General features: G+C 42.5%; 1 protein-coding gene across 3 annotated transcripts in view; it reads left to right on the top strand.

Annotated features, from left to right (window-relative positions):
• RPS6KA1 (ribosomal protein S6 kinase A1) overlaps positions 1–21167 on the top strand; it is a 202856-nt gene extending 181689 nt beyond the window's left edge. For all 3 annotated transcript variants that reach the window (XM_044288060.1, XM_044288062.1, XM_044288061.1), the window contains 2 exons: positions 17760–17897; positions 18896–21167. In XM_044288060.1, coding sequence (XP_044143995.1) covers positions 17760–17897; positions 18896–19018 — 261 coding nt within the window. In that variant the 3' untranslated portion in view covers positions 19019–21167. The remainder of the gene's footprint in view (positions 1–17759; positions 17898–18895) is intronic.
• The last annotated feature ends 223 nt before the right edge of the window (positions 21168–21390 follow it).

Here is a 21390-nt window from a genome sequence, read left to right as displayed (position 1 = left end):
CATCGTAGAGGAGCATAATAGGTCGTTCATCAGTTTTCTTCATTCTTTTTGAAAAGCGAGTCACACAAATAAGAACGAGCTTAATCACTACATATATCACCAATATTATTAGGGCTACCTGCAATATTACCTGGACAATTCCCATGAGCCAACCCCCAATACCTTTGAACCAGTTATTGGGGTTAAGGGAAGAGAAGGTATCAGACCACCATGTATCTTTATCAGCTTTATGTGCGTCCAGCCATTTATCCCTTAAATCCGCCATCTTCTCTATACCCACCTTAACTTGCAAATTACCCTGCGGGTCTATGTAATGGCAACAAGAGGGTCCCACAACCTGGCACATACCTCCATCTTTAGCTGTAACATAATCTAGAACTAATGTGTGTTGGTTGGTGACAATGATTAACTGGTTTTGCACAATGTTTGAGGTATTCATAAGTCTCATCACTTCCCATATTTGGTCCTCCAGGTAGTCTGTTGCTACTACCAGATGATCCCACATCTGCGCTATCATGGGATATATGAAGATGGAACTAACAATTTTGTTGGTAATGCTCGTCTCTACTACATGTGGCTTGCCATTTGGTCTGGGTGTGTTATCTTTGGCCCTACGATACAAGGTGTGTTTAGGTACTGCATTTATGTCAATTTCAGAGTGTGGTACTATAAAGGTAGCAGGAGTAAGCCTGGCGATGGTGCACGGTCCTGTGACATTCTGGGATAACCATTTGTACACTTTGTGTCCACAAACTAAGTATATGTCGTCTGGAACTGCTACTGCTGTGCCATTGAATAATCGGGTAATTAGTTTGGCTAATTGTGTCCCTTTCGCCAACTCATATCCTTTTGACTGACTTTCGGTGTCGTTAGCTAATATACCTGTCAGGAGATCCTGTACAGTACGGTTGTTGCAGGGCAGATCCTTTCCGTTCTCAGCATCTACACCAATACACTGCACGTGGCTGTCTGTTTTTGAATCATTGCAACCTGAGTGTATGTGTGGACTAAATGTCATACCTTTGGTTTGTACTTGGAAACAATAACAGTGTGTCCAGCTAGGAAAACATGTGACATTAGCCCAGTGTCCCATTCATTACCCAGTGGCGTGAACACTGCAGATATGCCCACTGTCAAAGTCATGATCAGTATGTGAATCCTCATGGCTTATTGTTCCAGGGTCGTCGGGACAGCCTTTACTCTTTTACAATGTGAGGCGTGGATCTAGGTAAGCCTCCCTTCGAGTTTCACAGAGGTCGGGGTAGTCAGCAACACCCGGTAAGGCCCCTTGTATCGTGGTTCGAGGGTGTTTCTGACGTGTTTCTTGACCACCACCCACTCTCCAGGTTTGAGAGTGTGTATTCCCTCTAGGGAGTCAGGATCTGGAATGGAAGAGAAAACTTGTGCACATATGTTAGACAATTGTTTACTATGGGCAATCACATATTTAGCAACAGATTCATAATGCATTTGCAATTGCTGTGGGAAGTACTGTCCCATCCTAGGCCGTGTCCTAAACAAAATTTGGTGTGGAGGCCTAGGGGTGTGTCTAACTGAAAATAGTGCTATTGGCAGGCATTGTACCCAACTGAGCCCTGTCTCCCCAGTCATTTTCAGCATCTTGGACTTCAGTACCCCGTTCAGTCGTTTGACTTTGTCGCCGCTTTGGGGTCTGTAGGGTGTGTGATAGGCTAAGTGTGACCCTACCATCTTCCAGACTTCTTGGGTTAATCTAGCAGTGAATGCTGGGCCCTGATCACTCTCAATGAACTCAGGTACTCCGAACCTACAGACAAGCTCCTGCATCAGTTTTTTTGCAGTAGTGGTTGCTGTCTGGTTTCGGACGGGGTAGGCTTCTGGCCACCCAGAGAACAAGTCTATCACTACTAGCACATATTGAAACCCTTGGCACATTGGCATCTGGATGTGGTCAATTTGAATCCGTTGGAACGGGTACTGGGCTTTGGGGAGACATTTGGTTGGTGTAGGCTCAGGTCTTCCCGGGTTGCACTGCGCACAGATGAGGCAAGACTGAGTATGCCTCACCAGGACAGGGGTTATCCCTGGGGCCATTGTCTATTAGTTCTTTCATGATGGTCTTAGATTGGTGGGTGGGCCCATGAGCTATTGAAGCTATCAGAGGATAGAGAACTTTGGGCAGAGATGCTCTCCTTCCTTGGGTCCACAGTCCAGATTCTTTCTCTTCTTGAGCTGACTCTTTTAGCCAATCCAATTTTTCTTGTGGCGTGGCCTGTTTCTGTATTTGTTTCAGGAGGTCCCATGTGATTTCTTCTTGTTCCAGGTCTTCCTGTGTTATCATAATCTGGTCTGACTGGACTCTTTCCTCTTTCACTGCTGCTTCCTATGCTGCTTGATCAGCTAGGGCTTTTCCTCTGGCTTCAGAGGTGTCAGCTCGAGTGTGCCTGTAGATCAATAAAATCTTCAGATTCTCCAGTATACTCCCCCCTTGGAAGAGGAAGGAGTGCAGCAGGATGGAGGATGTGGCACCTCTGAATGGTGACATTATCTCGCAGAAGCAAACTACACTGAAGCCGGAGGTGGCGCTGTGCAGTGAGGTGTTTAGGTTGAGTCTGCTGGAGGATGGCAGAAATGTCAAGGGGAGCCAGAATAGTGAGGGGATGACCTAGTACCATATCAGAAGTGGTGGCCAGCAGGGCACTGGCTGCATGTACAGCTCTGACACAGGAAGGGGCTTCTCTGGCTACTGGGTCCAGTCTCTTCGTATGGTAGGACTTTGGGGTCCTTCAGGGTCACAGTGACTGGTGGGACATTGAGGTATCCAATATCCTGGGGTCCTCTGGCCCAGAGAGTATTGGGGATGAGGTGCAAAATGGTTTGCAGCGAATCCCCTTGCTCATATGAATCAGTGCAGAATTTTATTGTCAGACATCCGGCAGCCGTGGGTGTCACATAATTTGAGTGAAAACCACAAAGACCAAGAAGCGAGACAGTTTCTTATCAGAAAGAGGAGCTTAAACTAACACAGCAGAAACTAACATTTCTGTGAAAAGAAAAAAGGTGGGGGTCAACTGATCCCCCGCAGCTGTCCTGCAGTGTGGAATGATCTGCTAATTTAGCTTTTGTCCATTTCTGTAGTTGTTCTATAAAGAATTCTCCAGACTCATGATCCCGGGGGTCAAAGTTAGCACCTTTAAGTTCAGGGATGTGGATTTGATCCATTATCAGTGTGGAGTATTCATCTGTCTTGTTTTCCACTATACTTTGCAGGTCCGACCATGTGCACCCATAGGTTTGATGCACTTGGGACAGTTTCCTGAAAAAGGGCATGGGATGGGTCTCAGGGTCAGGCAGTAAATTCACTATGGTGAATAACTGTTGTGGGGTGAAAGACACATATTTTGGTGGTCCCTGTGGCCGGTTAAGTGCTAGGGCTTCTTTCAGTGTCTCAAGGTTTCCCTGCTCAATTTTCTGTACGTTCTTTTGTAACTCTGTAATCTGACCCTGCAGTATTTGATCTTGTGAACGTCGTGATGGGCGCACGGTCATGGGTACAGTCCACTGTGGTGCCAGGGGTAAAGTTGACGGATCACCGTAGTCTGTCGGGGTACCCCGCGAAGGAGTCTGCATATTACCCGGTGCATTTTGTATGCCCATTGTGGATTCTGCAGCACCGTCTGCATCCCCCTGTTCTGCTTCATCAGGTTGCCCCCCTACCATTATAGGAGTAAGGGTGGCAGGTGAGTGGGGTAGCATGAATGTACCGTCCGGGTTTATCATCGGGTACAAGGTAGTAGGAAGGGGCAAGGGTGACATAGGAGTGACGGGGGGGTCCGGACCGAATGATATTAAAGGTCCGTTCATGGGTGTTGCCTGGGGACAAGATGGCGCTGTAGCTAACACGGGAAGTGATGGGACGTGCCGGGGAGTAGTTACCAAGGTGTGGTTTTGTGGGTGGGGAACCCCACAGGGAAGGCACATATCACGGGAGGAGGGATTCTGTTGACCACATGTTTTGCAGGTCCACCCACCTGCTTTCTTCCCGGCGCCATTATAGGGTGGTGGCTAGTCATGTATCAATGCAACACCAGGCTTACAGAAATATCTGTCTTTTCTCATCAAAATTTAGTTCCCCCCCGGTCTGTTCAAATTCTTTACTACAGTCCAACCACACACGGACCATGTCTGTCAATTCATCATCTTCTAACTTCCCTCTCTTCTCGTTTAACAACACTTGCCAGGTAGCACTACATAGGATGCCTCCTTTACAGACACCTTTAACTCTTCTCCAACTTACTTAATCCTTTTATGAAACGTTTGCCTCTCCTGTCCGCCACGTACTGTTCAGGTGAACAGTAACCCTTCGGGACACTTTCCTCATTTCCCATTATCTCTCGTACCTACTGAAGCCGCCTAAAGACCTCTGCATAGAGTAATCACTGGACGTGAAGACCTTTGAGTCCCGGTCAGCACACTCTGGGCTACCGCGAACCGCTCTCCACCCATCTGTGATCGTCCCCTTTATGGAGATTCGAGTCAGACACCGGGCTGAACTCCGATACAGGAACACAGGAGAACTCCGTGTCTCCAGTCAATGATACTTGTCAACAGGGTCTTCACAACTTATAGGCACAACACAGTACATCAAGACTTTAAGAAAACATATGGGGTTCTTACTTTCATGCCCTCGAGGACGTCCCAGACTGCTTCCGCACCCCTCCCTCAGACGAACACCAAGAGGCTACACCAGGGGACACTTTATAGGCAAGATGACTCAATTTTCCTACCTCATATCACGGGTTGCGATCCCGGTGTCCGTTAGTGCGCCTCTCCTCGTCTGGTCTCTGGGGGTACGGGAACAGAGGGTCCAATCCTCGAGCCCCACGTTGGGCGCCAAAATTGTTCTGGTTCTGACAAAGCTGCCAGTTCGATTTGATGTACTGCTCCAAATTAATTAAGATACGTGCACGGAGAGATCAGACAGACAACTCACTACATGGAGTTAATCAGTATCTCTGGTTTATTTCTGAAAACAACATGGGTTTCATGAGAGGAAGGAGTGGGAGGGGGGTGAAAGATAAAGTATATATTTTCTATTGGCTATGAACTCTCTACTTTTCTGTAACCTTGACGGCCAGAGGAAATTCCTCCTCCCTCCCCCCTGGGTGAAACCGTTACTACTTTCTTTCTTTGTAACTGCTTGCTTGAGCTGAACGGAAACCACAAAGAAACACATGATAAAAACACAAAGTAAGATTCTAGTTTATAGGTGTAGGCTGAATGCCTGGCCGCCATCTTAGCTCAACAAGCAAGTATCCATTTTGTATCAATAGTCCATAACAGTACAAGGTATTTGTACCGGCATGCTGGGACAGTAGTTCCCCTGGATTGGCTGTGACTGAGAGCGACGAACACCGGAGGAATCCCTGCACAAATAGCCACAAACAGAGTTTCGTGAGCGCATATAGCCTACGTGACGTCGTGTTCACAGCGGATCCTTCTAGGTCCGGACAAAAGATAAGGATATACCGGCCAGGTAAAATCAAATGAACATAGTTGCATGAACAGGTGGGATGCTACCTTGGTGCACGTTTGCACTATGTCTTTGTGAGTTCCGATTAAAGACCGGCAACATTTACCCACGCTTTGTCGCTAAAGTGGGCTAGAAGACTTTCCATTTCATATGGAACTATATTTGAAAGAATATTATTCATTGGAACTGCTGTTTTTTTTCAGACTGAAATAAGAATTGTGGTATCTTGAATTTCAAGCCGTGTATATTGCTGCTACAACTACGTGAATTATATATTGCTGCTATCAACTGGTGTTTCATTTATGTGACTTTATATTATACATTGTTTTATTATATCGGTATATTTTATTGCCATCGTGGGAATATTCCCTTTATTAAACAGTTTGACCAATTACTCCATATTTGAGTGCCTGGTTTATTCTTGGTATTTCTTGCAATTTTCTTCTGTGACTGGGTGGGTCACATAAACCAAGAGCACCTTAACCGCCTCCGGACCGCCTAACGCAGATGTGCGGTCCGGAGGCGGCAGCGCTGCGCACAGTCACGCATATACGCGTCATCTCGCGAGACGCGAGATGACGCGCGTTGCCGGCCCCCGCATGCGCAGTTCGGGCTGGCATTTTGTCGAGGGGGGTCGCGTCATCAGCTTGCCAGCCAATGATCGCGGCTGGCAAGCTGATGATTTAAAAAAAAAAACAATCAAAGGCCGATAGCAGATCATATTAGTAAATATGATCTGTTATATGGCTGGCCTGCTCCTCTGCTGGTCCTTTTCGTCGGTTGGATCCAGCAGAGGAGCAGGCTACACAGTGAGTACACCAACACTACATACTAGCCCCAGATCTCCCCCCTGAACCCCAATTAACCCTTTGATCACCCCTTTGATCGCCCCTGTCAATCACTAGTGAAAGGAAAAAAGTGATCAGTGTAAACTGTCACTTTTTTTTTCCGCTGGTATTGACAGTTAGGTTTTAGGTATAGTTTAGGCCCCTTGGTTAGGTAGTTTAGGGATCGGTTAGCGCCCAGCCCACCGCACCGCAGTCACTGATTCGCTGATTAGCGTATCGCTAATCAGCATTTGTACTTTTATAGTATCTGGAAGTGATCAAAACTGATCACGGTCAGATCTATAATTGTATTAGTGTCACTTTAGTTCGCCCTCCACCCAAAATGCAGTGTTTGCCCGATCAGGCCTGATCGGTCGCCCACACGTGCGTTCACTCACGCCCGCCCCACCGCAGTGACAAATTATTATTTATTTTTTATCAGTGCACATTCACTTTACACGCGCTGCGGCGATAAAAAAATCAGTTTTGATATTTTTTTATCAAGCGCAGCGGCCTCCGGTACTTCGCTAGCCTCCCCTTTGTAAGACAGGCTTGCTTTTTTTTTCTTGGGTAGTCTCAGGGAATACCCCTAAATTTAGTTGCCCAAATGTCTAACAGGGGGTATTCTTCTGAAGAGGCCTACAGGCTTCTGACCCAGTCGGATGAGGAATGGGAACCCTCATCTGATAAATCTAGCGGGTCAGAATACGAACCTGTAGAAAGCAGTGGCTCTCTGACCCAAAGTTCGGACGAGGAGGCTGAGGTCCCTGATAGCACCAGGCGTACCCGGCCCCGTGTCGCTAGACCACAGGTTTCGCAGGATCCGCTTCAAGAGCAGCAGAGTGGGGCTGCTGCTGTTGGATCACGTGGTGAGGCATACACCAGCAGCGCAGCCCTCCCTGGACCTAGTACCAGCACTGCCGTAGAACATGGTGAAGTAGCGAGCACCAGAAGGGCAGTTGAAGGTGGCACGTGCAGTAGTGACCCCGTCGCAGCCACCGTAAAGACGTGCCCGTAGAGCCCCTAGAATCCCTGAGGTGCTGGCAAACCCTGATTGGCAGTCCCCAACTTCAGCCGCACCTGTAGTTCCCCCTTTCACCGCCCAGTCTGGAGTTCGGGTTGAGACAGCTCAGATTGGTTCGGCCCTGGGATTTTTTGAGCTGTTCTTGACTGCGGAGCTCTTAGACATAGTTGGCGCCGAAACAAACAGGTATGCCACACAATTTATAACCGCTAACCCGGGAAGCTTTTATGCCCAGCCTTTCCGGTGAAAACCAGTCCAAGTTTCCAAATTTTAACTTTTCTGGGCCTTCTCCTCAACATGGGTCTAACTAAAAAGCATGAATTGCGGTCATATTGGTCCACGAACCCAATTCATCACATGCCCATGTTCTCTGCTGCTAGGTCCAGGGCACGTTTTGAGGCCCTCGTGCGTTTCCTGCACTTTAGCGACAACACCGCCTCCCGTCCCAGAGGCCACCCTGCTTTTGACCGGCTCCACAAAATTCGGCCCCTCATAGACCATTTCAACCAGAAATTTGCAGATTTGTATACCCCAGAGCAAAACATCTGCGGATCTATGAGGGAAAAGATCAGACCCTGGAGCCGGTCGGTTGCCCTGACTACCTGGGGAGCAGTGGGAAGACAGTTTGGGACTTGGTGGCACCCTTATTCGGCAAGGGGTACCATCTTTATGTGGACTCTTTAGGCATTTGTTTCTAGAACGGATTGGCGCCTGTGGCACCGCGCGGGCTTCCCCCAATGGCTCGTTACCACCCGTCTTGCAAGGGGGCAGAGGGCCGCACTGTGTAACAAAGAACTGCTTGCGGTGAAATGGAGAGACAAGCGTGACGTTTACATGCTCTCCTCCATTCACGCAGACACGACAATACAAATTGAGCGAGCAACCCATGTCATTGAAAAGCCCCTCTCAGTCCACGACTATAATTTGCTCATGGGAGGGGGTGACAATGACCAGATGTTGTCTCCGTATTTAGTTTCTCGCAGAACCAGACGCGGGTATAAGAAGGTGTCTGTATATTTAATTAAATTGGCTCTGTATAATAGTTTTGTTCTCTACAGTAAGGCTGGGAGAACTGGATCCTTCCTCAAATTTCAGGAAGAGATCATCGAGAACCTCCTGTACCCAGGAGGTTCCGTGGCCCCATCCACCAGTGTAGTTAGCCGTCTACACGAGCGACATTTCCCCAATGTCGTTCCTGGTACCTCAACCCAACCGTCACCCCGAAAAAGTCGTGTCTGTAGCAGGAGTGGAATAAGGCGTGACACCCGCTATTTCTGTCCTGACTGTCCTGACCACCCTGCCCTATGCTTTGGAGAGTGTTTTTCCGGAAGTACCACTCACAGGTACACTATTAGCATAGGGATCACATCTCACCAGGACAGGCACACAGGGCTATTAGGGCCCATTCACTCACACAGCTGCTGCAAACCTCTCCTTTCACCTGGGACAAAGTGCATAACGCATTTCGCCACATCTTTGGGCGATTTGCGCTTTGCACATTGACCCATGGGGAAGGAGAGGTTTGTTCTATAAAGGTGAAAAAAAGAAAAAGAAAAAAAACACCAGTAAGCAAAAAGGTTAATGTTTAGTTCAAAAAGTTAGTTTATATATTCTGTTCCAAAGTTAATCAAATTATTGCGTTGCGGCCTGGTTTTTTCTTTTTTTACCTTCCAGGTGGACCAACCGATCGACTAGCTGCAGCACTGATGTGCATTCTGACAGAAGCATTGCGCTGCTGTCAGATTACACGCAAGTTGGTGTATGCGGCGCTGCAAGACGAGATTTCTCCTCTGCAGTAACAGATACGTTTGCCGAGGCATACGAGCTGAGGAGGAGGCGGCGTTCCTATGCTTTGGCAAACACTTTGTATATAAAAAAATAAAAATAAATCCCGGCAATGATTTATTCATCCACATCGATTGATGTGAATGGAGAAATCTGGTTTGCCACGGCATACGAGCTAAGTGGGTATGGATGTTGGGCGGAGCTCCTATGTCCTGGCAGACGCCTTTCCCCTCCCTTTTTTTTTGGCAGAGATTTTTTTCATCCACATTGATCGATGCGAATGAAGAAATCTGTGGCGTTCATTTTTTTCTTTCAGCCCAGAGGCTGAACGAAAAAAAAAATCTCATTACCTGTATGCTCAATATAAGGAGAATAGCAGAAACTCCTAATGCTGGCCATACATGTAATGATTGCGGAGACCCTCAAATGCCAGGGCAGTACAAACACAACTGACACCATTTTGGAAAGAAGACACCCCAAGGTATTTGCTGAGGGGCATATTGAGTCCATGAAAGATTTAAATTTCTGTCCTAAGTTAGCGGAAAGTGAGACTTTGTTTGAAAAAAACAAAAAAAAAATCTATTTCCGCTAACTTATGCCAAAAAAAAAAAATTCTATGAACTTGCCAGGCCCTTCATTAAATACCTTGGGGTGTCTTCTTTCCAAAGTGGGGTCACATGCGGGGTATTTATACTGCCCTGGCTTTTTAGGGGCCCTAAAGTGTGAGAAGAAGTCTGGGATCCAAAATGTCAAAAAATGCCCTCCTAAAAGGAATTTGGGCACCTTTGCGCATCTAGGCTGCAAAAAAGTGTCACACATCTGGCATCGCCGTACTCAGGAGAAGTTGGGCAATGTGTTTTGGGGTGTCATTTTACATATACCCATGCTGGGTGAGATAAATATCTTGGTCAAATGCCAACTTTGTATAAAAAAATTGGAAAAGTTGTCTTTTGCCAAGATAATTCTTTCACCCAGGGTATATGTAAAATGACACCCCAAAACACATTCCCCAACTTCTCCTGAGTACGGCGATACCAGATGTGTGACACTTTTTTGCAGCCTAGGTGGGCAAAGGGACCCACATTCCAAAGTGCACCTTTTGGATTTCACCGGTCATTTTTTACAGATTTTGATTGCAAAGTACTTCTCACACATATGGGCCCCTAAATTGCCAGGGCAGTATAACTACGCCACAAGTGACCCCATTTTGGAAAGAAGACACCCCAAGGTATTCTGTGAGGGGCATGACGAGTTCCTAGAATTTTTTTTTTTTTGTCGCAAGTTAGTGGAATATGAGACTTTGTAAGAAAAAAATAAAAATAAATAAAATAATCATCATTTTCCGCTAACTTGTGACAAAAAATAAAAAGTTCTATGAACTCACTATGCCCATCAGTGAATACCTTAGGGTGTCTACTTTCCGAAATGGGGTCATTTATGGGGTTTTTCTACTGTTTGGGCATTGTAGAACCTCAGGAAACATGACAGGTGCTCAGAAAGTCAGAGCTGCTTCAAAAAGCGGAAATTCACATTTTTGTACCATAGTTTGTAAACGCTATAACTTTTACCCAAACCATTTTTTTTTTTTATCAAAGACATGTAGAACTATAAATTTAGCGGCAAATTTATATATGGATGTCGTTTTTTTTGCAAAATTTTACATCTGAAAGTAAAAAATGTAATTTTTTTGCAAAAAAAATCGTTACATTTTGATTAATAACAAAAAAGTAAAAATGTCAGCAGCAATAAAATACCACCAAATGAAAGCTCTATTAGTGAGAAGAAAAGGAGGTAAAATTCATTTGGGTGGTAAGTTGCATGACCAAGCGATAAACGGTGAAAGTAGTGTAGTGCAGAAGTGTAAAAAGTGGCCTGGTCATGAAGGGGGTTTTAGCTAGCGGGGTTGAAGTGGTTAAATCCAGATCACCCAGCTGTAGCGATCCATAGACACCTTGTTCTGCTTATTATAAGACGTACGGAGACACCTTGGCCACATATTTAACCCATACTCTACAACAGACTATGAATGAGGGGAAATTCCTGAGTGAAATGTTAGAGCCCACTATTACCATTCCCAAACCGGGCAACGCCCCAGAAATCCTGCAGAACTTCAGACCGATTTCTCAGTTAAATTCATACGTAAAGATATATGCCGAGATCCAAGTCAACCACTTGGCTGAACTGGTCCCACACCTTATCTCCCCCAATCAAACAGTCTCCAGCGGTACTTGTGACACTGGATGCTGAGAAAGGAGGCTTTTGACCGGGTTAATTGGTCGTTTGCCTTTTCCATGTTGCAACACATGGGCCTCGAGGGAACATGCCTCAATGCATTCTCACCGTTGTACTCTCCCCCGTCTACCCGAGTCTTGGTTAACACTCGCGAACGGAACGAGATGGGGCTGTCCTTCTCCTCCCCCATCATATTTGTACTATCAATTGAACTACTAGCGGAAGCCATTAGAACCCACCCGGATATAACCAGGGTGACTTTATGCGACCACTCACATCACATCTCTCTATACGCTGATGACATAATCCTCACCCAACTGCAAAAATCACTAGCTACTGCTATGAAACTTGTAAAAGGAGAGGTCTCCATAGGATTTTATAAGCTCAACGAAACAAAATCTCGAATCCTACCCCTCAATATCTCAACAGAGAAACAACACCTCCAAGAAAAGTTCTCTTAAGACTGGCAGGCCAACCAGATAGACTATCTTGGCTTAAAACTCACACACCACGAAAGATCTATACAAAGCTAACTACATACCATTGCTAGACACTTTAAGAACTGACCTTTTTATCCATGATCCTAAAAGAGGTTTCTTGGTTAGGTAGAATAGCAGCCTTTCAAATGATGGTACTTCCAAAGCTACTTTACATTTTCAAGATACTTCTGATTATAGTGCCCAAATGACTCTTTACTAAGGCAACACGTTTTATTAACGCCTACACATGGATCAACAAAAAAATCTAAGAATACACTCCTCTTTGCTATATAAACTAAAAGAGTACGGGGGCATTGGCCTACCTAATGTATCTGACTACTTTCTAGCTACACAGATACAGCAGTTGCAGGGTTGGTGAGGGGGGCCTCTTCAAACAATGGGTGCAAATAGAAGCTTCCTCTGTCCCTAAATCATCTCTGAGGTCTCTATTGTTGGTCTCGTTTCTTCCCTCCTTCTCCCTTTCAAAATACCCATACCTGGTAAACGCAGCATTGAAGCTCTGGAGAAAATTACACGACCTAACTCGTCACAGTTCTTCTTCTATTCTAGAAAATTTGCCTCTTGACTGCATAAGTCTTCTCACCTCCAATATAGAGGTAAACACATGGATAGCCCAGGGAATTACTAAGATCTCACAGATAGCAACTATGTCTAATCTAATCTAGCACCCCCTGACGAAGGCACGCCGAAACGCGCGTTGGGGTAGCGCCATCCTGGGTTGTTTCACACACGGTCTGCTTTAGGTGAGCTTTGGTCGTAGCTTATACCTCCACGGTCTCTGGACTTTGGTGTTTTACTACACCTGGTCTTTATTCATTTTGGTTTGTTGTTTACCTTTCATTCTTTATCTTTCTAGCTGCTTTGCTTAAAATACCATGTTTCATTGCTGTGGTTGGTCCCCAGCTGACATTTTACTCATCCATATACTTCTGTATGTACTTGGTACATAGGCTGGTCATTATACCGAGCATTTACCTATGACCGTCATATATATATATATATATTTTTTACCTGTGTACTCTCCCAGTGTGGCGCCCTTTCTTTTCCTTCCCCTGCTCCCATTTATCTTGTCTATGGCATCACATGTATGTATTTTTAATCATGTTTCTATGTAATTAAATAAAATATTTATTCTTTGGTGCGTTGAGCTCCATTTCTCTTGTTTTTTTGCTATTGTACTCGGGAGCTTGTACACGGGTGCCCTCTGTGGTCATATTGGGCGGGCACTGTCCTTCTCTTAAATCCTTTATTTCCATAAACACAAATGCATTGGGAACACTACACATTCTATTCCAAATCAAAACATGTAGAAAAATATATCAAATTTGTGGTGTTCCTCTAAACAAATTGAAGAAAAGTTAATATTAGACTATTCAAAAAAGAAATATAGCAGTGTTTGTATTCTTCTTTACTAACTCAAACATTCACTATATAAACTGAAAAATGTTTGACGTTTTTGCTTTCCTTTGAATTGCTTAACTAATATTTAGTTGTATATACAAAGAACTGCTGTACATCTGTGTTGCATGGAGTCAGGTATGTACAGGTATTCCAGCCCAGGATGATTGGACTACATTCCACAGTTCTTCTATATTTCTTGGTTTTGCAGCAGAAACTTCATTTTTGATGTCACCCCACAAGTTTTCTATTGGATTAAGATCCGGGGATTGGGCTGGCCACTCTAACGTCAATCTTGTTGGTCTGGAACCAAAATGTTGCACATTTACTGGTGTGTTTTGTCTTGTTGGAACACCCATTTCAAGGGCATTTCCTCTTCACCATAAGGCAGCATGACCTCTTTGAGTATTCTGATGTATTCGAACTGATCCATGATCCCTGGTATGCAATAAATAGGCCCAACACCATAGTATGAGAGACATCCCCATATAATGATGCTTGCGCCACCATGCTTAAATGTCTTCATAGTGTACTGTGGCTTGAATTCAGTGTTTGGGGGTCGTCTGACAAACTGTCTCCGGCCACTAGACCCAAAAAGAACCATCATCTTTCATCAGTCCACAAAATGTTGGGCCATTTCTGTTGAGGCCAGTCAATGTGCTCTTTGGTAAATTGTAACCTCTTCAGCACGTTTTTTTTCGACAGTGGGTCTTTTTGGGGGCTTCTTGCAGATAGCTTGGCTTCACATAGCATCTTCTAACTGTAACAGTACTCACAGAACTTTAGACCTTCTTTGATCTCCCTGGAGCTGATTGTTGGCTGAGTCCTTGCCATTTTGGCTATTCTTCTATCCATTCGAATGGTAGTTTTTCGCTTTTGTCCACGTCTTTCAGGTTTTAAGAATTAGACATCTAGTCCAAACAGAACGACGCAGGACGGACAAACCTGCCCCTCAAACCTATTTGTCATGCTAGGCAATAAAGCGACTTTTGACAAATCCTCACCTTTTTCTCTCCTGGGAGTCAGAATTGAAAAAATGCTCAATGGGTGCCGGCCTTGCGCACATCCGCCAAACTCCTCAAATGTACCACACATTATGAATCTATTATGAAGACCACACTACAATGGTACTACACCCCAGACAGATTATGCCACATGTTTCCCAACACATCAAACCTATGTTGGAGGGGATGTGGAAACGGGTACATTAATGCACATTCTTTGGTCTTGCCCTAAACTTGATAAACTCTGGAGAGAAGTTTCCCTGATAGCAACTGATATTACTGGCCAATCTATGGCCTCCTCCCCTTCCTTGGCTTTGCTATATCTGGACTTGGACACCATCCCCTGCAAATATAGAAATGTCTTAGCACATCTATTTCTAGCAACAAAACTATCGATCACATACAACTGGAAGAGTGAAACCATTCTGTCAATTTCAAATCTATTACAAAGAATCAATACTACATATGTGTGTGAAAAAACACTATCATACCATCCCCAGACTCCTGAAGGGTCCTTTTAAAAATATGGGACGTTTGGTCCAATTCCAGATACTGTGATCTCAGCTGATCGATATCTGCATACATAATTATCTTATTACCTCATTATTATGGTATAGGAAAGGCGCTGTACCCTTCCCCTTGTTTTCCCATGTTCAATTTTTATTGTTTAATATAAAAACTTATGCTGGTACTGTTACCAATACTGTATGATGTATACCAGTGAAAACCTTCAATAAAAAAACGAAATGTTGGGAAAAAAAAGGGATGTGTCATCAGAAAATGATCCATTGTTTAAACACGTTTTGTATTGTAAGGGTATTTTTAAGTACTGATTGGTTCTGTCCCCTTTAATTCTCTGTAATAGTTTATAAGTTTCCTTGTAATATAGTGGGTTAGAGATAGTACCCATCCCCCATTGTGCTGATCTCGGAGACATGCGTGATGCACACTGGAGGAGGGGCTGATGAGAATAACTGGTCGGCACTAACAGTTAATTGGGATTCCACCAGGCACTTTATCCTAGGTAGGATGTAAGTATTTATTTTCCCCATCTCTGGTACACTGTGGGGTGTTAGTCATGTGTTATAATGTGGTAGACAGCCATGTGTTAGCATAATCGACCGGATCTCTACCCCATAGTTAGGCTACTGATGTTTTATTTTTTATTCAGTATGTGATTTGTTTGTGTTATCGTATATTTAATCACACTTTGTAAATATATTTATTCACTCAGCCTGCGTAAGCTTATTCATTCTCAAATCTCTTGAATTCACGTTACATTACACTTTTTTTTGTCCTTTTAATTTTCCGTGTCACTCAGATAGAGAGCTATATATATATATATATAGAGAGAGAGAGAGATAGATATATAAATGATAAAATTCCACAGCACTTCCAAGGCGTAAAAAAGTAGAAAAGGCTTTATTCACCAGACCCGCGACGTTTCGATCCACTTTCTGGGATCTTTCTCACTGCTTGAGAAAGATCCCAGAAAGTGGATCGAAACGTTGCGGGTCTGGTGAATAAAGCCTTTTCTACTTTTTTACGCCTTGGAAGTGCTGTGGAATTTTTTCATTTATTTTACTGGAGGTGGATCACCCCTACAGCCACTGGCACTCCGACTGCACCTACAGAAAGTATGTGTGTATGTATGTATGTGTGTGTGTGTATATATATATATATATATATATATATATATATATACACACACATATACACACACACATATATATATATATATATATATATATATATATATATATATATATATCTATCATTGACTTCTATGGAAGAATTTTTTCTAGGCATGCTCTGTCCCCTGTATAGAGATCAGGAGGGAGTAGATAAGCTGTGATCACCTATTGTGAATGGTGGTTATCTATAAAGGTGTTACTTGTCATTATCATTATTACTACAGGCAGAATGACAATGGCTACTGAAAAGTTACCTGTATAGAACAGGAAATCATGGCCAGTCTGAAAATTGCAGGATAAGGGTACTTTCGCACTAGCGTTATTCTTTTTGGTATTGAAATCCAGTAAAGGGTCTCAATACTGGAAAAAAAAAAACTGCATTCTGAATTTCTTTTTAAATAGTAACGTGGAAAAAAAAAGTCACCAAAAAAATCATAGGAAATATGTTTAACACACAAATGTGAGTCAATACATTAGGTCATTTTCTGATGACACATTGGGGGACATTTATTAAGTATGTTGCATAAGAATTATGGCATAAAATGCACCAAAAAGAATGGCGTTTTAATTTGCACCAAATATATCAATTGTTTTCTCCACAATTTTCACCATAAAGAATGCATCACACCAGAAATTAGTTATAAATGTCAAAGTAGGCGGGGCTATCAAATTGGAACATATTACGCCTCATTTATCACCCTCTTATGGACAGAAATGGCTCATATTGTTGTGGACAATTAAGCCAGCTTATGTGGTGGTGTTTTGTGTAAAGTCGCAATTATGGCTTAAAGAGGCAACTTTTTGTTAAAGTCGCATTTATGAAAAGAAAAACCAACTTGTCGTGGGAACAAGTAAAATGCACGTATTAAAACAGGATCATATAAATGAGCTAAACAGCAGGGCTTTGTCAGTAAATTGTCATTCAACAAAAACAAGAGTGACAAAAACGTCCTGAGTCTGAGACAAAAGTCGCAATTTACCAGTGGAAATGACGCAAATATGCTTCAAATGTCGCAAGAGTGGTCTGGACAGGGGGAGACTGAAATCAACACATTTCAGTTTAAAAAAAAATAAAAAAAAATCTTATTTTACTGCTATTGGTGTTAAAATGTCCAAATCAAGAGAAATAGGTGGATATTCAAGTTAACATTTTAAAAAGTAACACCTTTTGATATGAGGTGAAACAACAAATCACCACTTTTGATTTGTAACTTTAGTATTTTTTTGGCGCAAATTACACCATTATGGATAAATGTCCCCCATTCCCTTTTAGGCTACTTTTAAACTGGCGTTTTGAATTCCGTTTGAGATCGGTTTCAGGGATCTCACAAACAATGTGAGTCAATGGGAGCTTTACAATGTAAGTCAATGAGAGAGGATCTGTTTTCAGTAACACAATATGGTGCAGTCAGGACGGATCCGGTTTTACTTTGTTCTTAATAATGCAAACGGATCCGTTCTGAACGGATACAATCGTTTGCATTATAGGTGCGGATCCGTCTGTGCAGATACCAGACGGATCCACACCTAACGCAGGTGTGAAAGTAGCCTTAACTGTATAAATTACTATGTACCAATCTTCTCAGCTTCTCCTGCTCTATATCCTTTGTCTGCAGATTGCACTACATTTTATGGTGCCACATTTTCTTTAAATATTAGTAATAATGGTCTATTATATCCCTTAGGTGACTTGTCCATTTCTGTGTTCATTATGATAGAACTTTGAGATTGTTAAATCTGTGTGAATTTTGTCTATAACCAGATTTGCTGTATTCTTTTCCAGGACCTGGTGTCTCGTATGTTGCACGTGGACCCCCATCGCCGGCTCACAGCACGTCAAGTTCTACAACACGAGTGGATAACAAAACGAGAACTGCTACCTCAGAGTCAGCTTAAAAGACAGGATGCACAGTTAGTGAAGGTGACTCTTCCTACTTGTGCTTTTGTTATTCTTAGACCATGAGATACAAAAATTGTTAGTCATCAGTAATATGTGGGATATGGTCTATAACCTGTTTATAAGAAACAGCTTGAATAAGTAGATCTACAAGACCAATAAATCTTCAGAGAAATAACCTGTTACTCTTATTAATGGCTGTAGTTGTACAGCACCAGGTCGGTTACTGGTTGCTTTTGCAAGATGGTGATAAAGAGCTGTGCTCCATATAATGTATCTTTGTGGAGTCAATACATGGGCTGAAGCAGGTCTACAATATTTGCACATGTATACTGTATATCTTCTTAGATCTTTCCAGGTTTTGTTCGGAAAAATAGGGGCAGTCCTGGTACCAGTCACTAGTTGCAAATTCTAGGATCCTTTTGTGTCCTTCTTGACCACCATTTTTATTCCTACATGTTAACAATCATCTGGTTAACAGTCGTTTCGCACACACAGCCATAAATATTTTAGTCCATAATGGACATTACGGTTCTAATGTACAATGTGTTCAGTCACACAGGGTAATGGATGAAAGCTATTTCTGGGAATGTTATTTGAAAGAAAGATCTTCCTCAAACAATTTTAATTTATTTTTTAAAGATCTTTCTTTCAACTACTGGATGATAATTTCAAACATGACTGACTTCCTTTCAGACAATGGTAGTCTGTGTTTGGTAGGCTGAAAACAATTGTTAAATTTAGCCCGATGAATTATTGTTTTGTTAGAAATCATTTGTTTTAATCAACTAATGAGTATGTCCACCTTTAGTCAAAGCAGTGACATTGTCTAGCTACAACAATTTTAGTCCTGGTGGACCAGTAGCTGCAATACAGTACAAATACCTAATGCATATATGTGTCCATAATACATGGAGCGACACTAAGTAAATCTATTGATTTTTGTATTGCTACCTTTTGATGTCAGTCAGTATACTTCATGAAATAATGGATTTTTTTTATTTATTTATTTTACTTTCTAGGGAGCTATGGCTGCAACATATTCTGCCTTAAACAGCTCTAAGCCAGTCCCTGAGCTACAACCAATCAAATCCTCCATCCTTGCACAGCGACGTGTCAAGAAACTGCCCTCTACCACTCTGTAGCTGGGTTCCTCATCTTCCAGAATGATTCTCTTATAATAATGACCTGTGGTGGTGATTTTTAAACCAGCTTTCATCAACGGTGCACCATATTTTACCATGACCATATAAAGCTGTGTTCCTCCTGCAAACATGGATTTGGTACAGCGTAGGCTTGCTGTGCTACTTTTTCTAGTACAGTAGCAGGAGGGTCCAAGGGCCATGTCATATTGCCTAAATGAAAACGGTACAATCGTTATGACAAGGCATACATGGCTATTTTTTTTTTTTTCTTACTGGAGGGTGGCCATTGGCATTCTGTAATTCATTCTATGCCGCTCCTTATACCTTTGCAGCACTATCTCAGGGCTGTCTGTACTCTTCCTGTCTGTGACAGTAGAGATACTGCTATTTTACTTGTGAAAGTGAGAAATTCTAAGTTTTAAAAATCTGTTTTGCCTTCTGCTTTGTGCTACAGAGACAATTACACCTTCAAATATGTGACATGTTCATAAAAATGCAGATTTCGGTGTATTTGTACACCTAAGGGCTCACTGTGCTTCACTTGTGCTTGTGTTGTGTGGGGGCCTTTTCTGGTCAGGCACCAGAAGACAACCTATCTACTATCTTTTGCACCTGGCAAGGTGTAAGAAATGCTCCAGCTTTCAAAATCAACACACCTTCAATATAAAAACTTCTTCTGGAATATAAAACTGATCTGTGGGGTAGGGTGTGTGAATGGATGTTTCGGTATGTGAAATATGTTGATTTACAACAGTAACATCAATATATAAGATCAGGAGGGTTATTGATGAAGAGAATTTTGCCATCTGTAAGTTGGTTATACATGTATCTCAGGACATAAATCCCATTTATCCAGATACAGAAGATTCCTAATTTCACTGTAGAAACCTCATAAGGCCAACCCCACCCCCAATGAAAAACTATGCCCATTATATATTACTTGACATATATATATATAATAGGAAACCCCTCCAGTAAATAAATGTTATGTTTCAGATTTGTATTGGTTTAATGTGGTAGTTTTTGTACATGCTAGTGTTCCTGACTCGGTGTTATTCGGGCGGTAAGTAAACAGTTATGCAGTCACCAGATCAGCACTGCTAGATAAGCTGTGCAGTTACTCTAAATGATGGAATATTCATTTACATAACTGTTCTCCAGGTTATTTTGGAATCTCTTCCAGGCAATGAAATGTTTTAGAAAGCTAGTCAAACTACTAAAATTGGTGAATGGTTGCCATGGACAACACCATCTCCTCCACTGTGTCGCTCTATTACATTGCTCATTCTTGTGTTAGCAGGCGTTTTATAGTTTAATTGCCTGCCTGTACCAGGACTTTCTATTGTTTTAAGTTGCAAGTCCAGGTGCAGACCGGCATTAAGCAGTAAAGTTTGAATTTCACCCACAGGCAGTAACGCTGTTGTAATGGCATCCTAAAGGGGTTTCCCACCACACTACTGAGCACTCCACAGTTATTTTTTCTCCTGTTTATGTTAATGGTGAGTGACCGGATGTGTATCACCGAGGGCCAAAGACCCCTGATTTTGTGAAAATTACCAGGGTTCAGCTATACACCAATCACTTCTGACATATCAAGTTGAAATGCCATAAAAGGGTAATGAAATTAAATCCATTACCCATTTTTGGATTTTTCTGCGCTGTTAATAAAGTCTTGTGATGTCTTTCTTGATGTATTTGCATATATTCTTTATAATTAGTGTATTTTTTTTTTTTCTATTAGCTTTCTAAATGATTTCTTATTAGCGTTCTCTAGCTTGTGAATACTGGAGCTCCTGTGGATTTTGTCGCCTTGAATTTGTTCTGTTCTGCTATATAGTATTTTCATCAGGATAAAAATAAGGAATATTCATTTACTTGGGACTATGTTTCTTAAAGGTCAGTTTTGTGGAAAAAAAGTGCTGCTGTAAGGCACATTTACACTTAATTTACAATTTTAGTGACCATGGTATTTTAGCTGAGTTTATGGGAAAAAAAACTGCTCTGTTGGCAAAGTTTACCACATTTTGTACACATGTACAGCATAGCCATGCTCATAAGGTGCCACAGAGTTACCAAGCTTAGCTAACCCTAAGCAAAATGTAATTAAGATACAAAAAATAATTGTGTAATAAAATATTTTTAAAGTCTATGTACGAGTGGCATACTTTTTCATACCATACAGTGCCCAATGAATTCTATTACATGGAGAGGACACCAACTGTCAAATTGTGCTAAATATTATTACATATGTTAATGGTTACCTTGAGTGAAAAAGGGTTGCATTTCAGGCTGCAATCTTCATTTATTTTCAGATTCTCTGATAATAAGTTTGTAGCCTACTTCTAGATTCCTGCTTCCCCCTGCAAACTGCT

The sequence above is a fragment of the Bufo gargarizans genome, chromosome 3 (genome assembly GCF_014858855.1).
Source record: "Bufo gargarizans isolate SCDJY-AF-19 chromosome 3, ASM1485885v1, whole genome shotgun sequence".
Taxonomy (NCBI): Eukaryota; Metazoa; Chordata; class Amphibia; order Anura; family Bufonidae; genus Bufo; species Bufo gargarizans.
The sequence above is the reverse complement of the archived record's forward strand: the minus strand, read 5'-3'. Positions and strand labels throughout refer to the sequence as shown.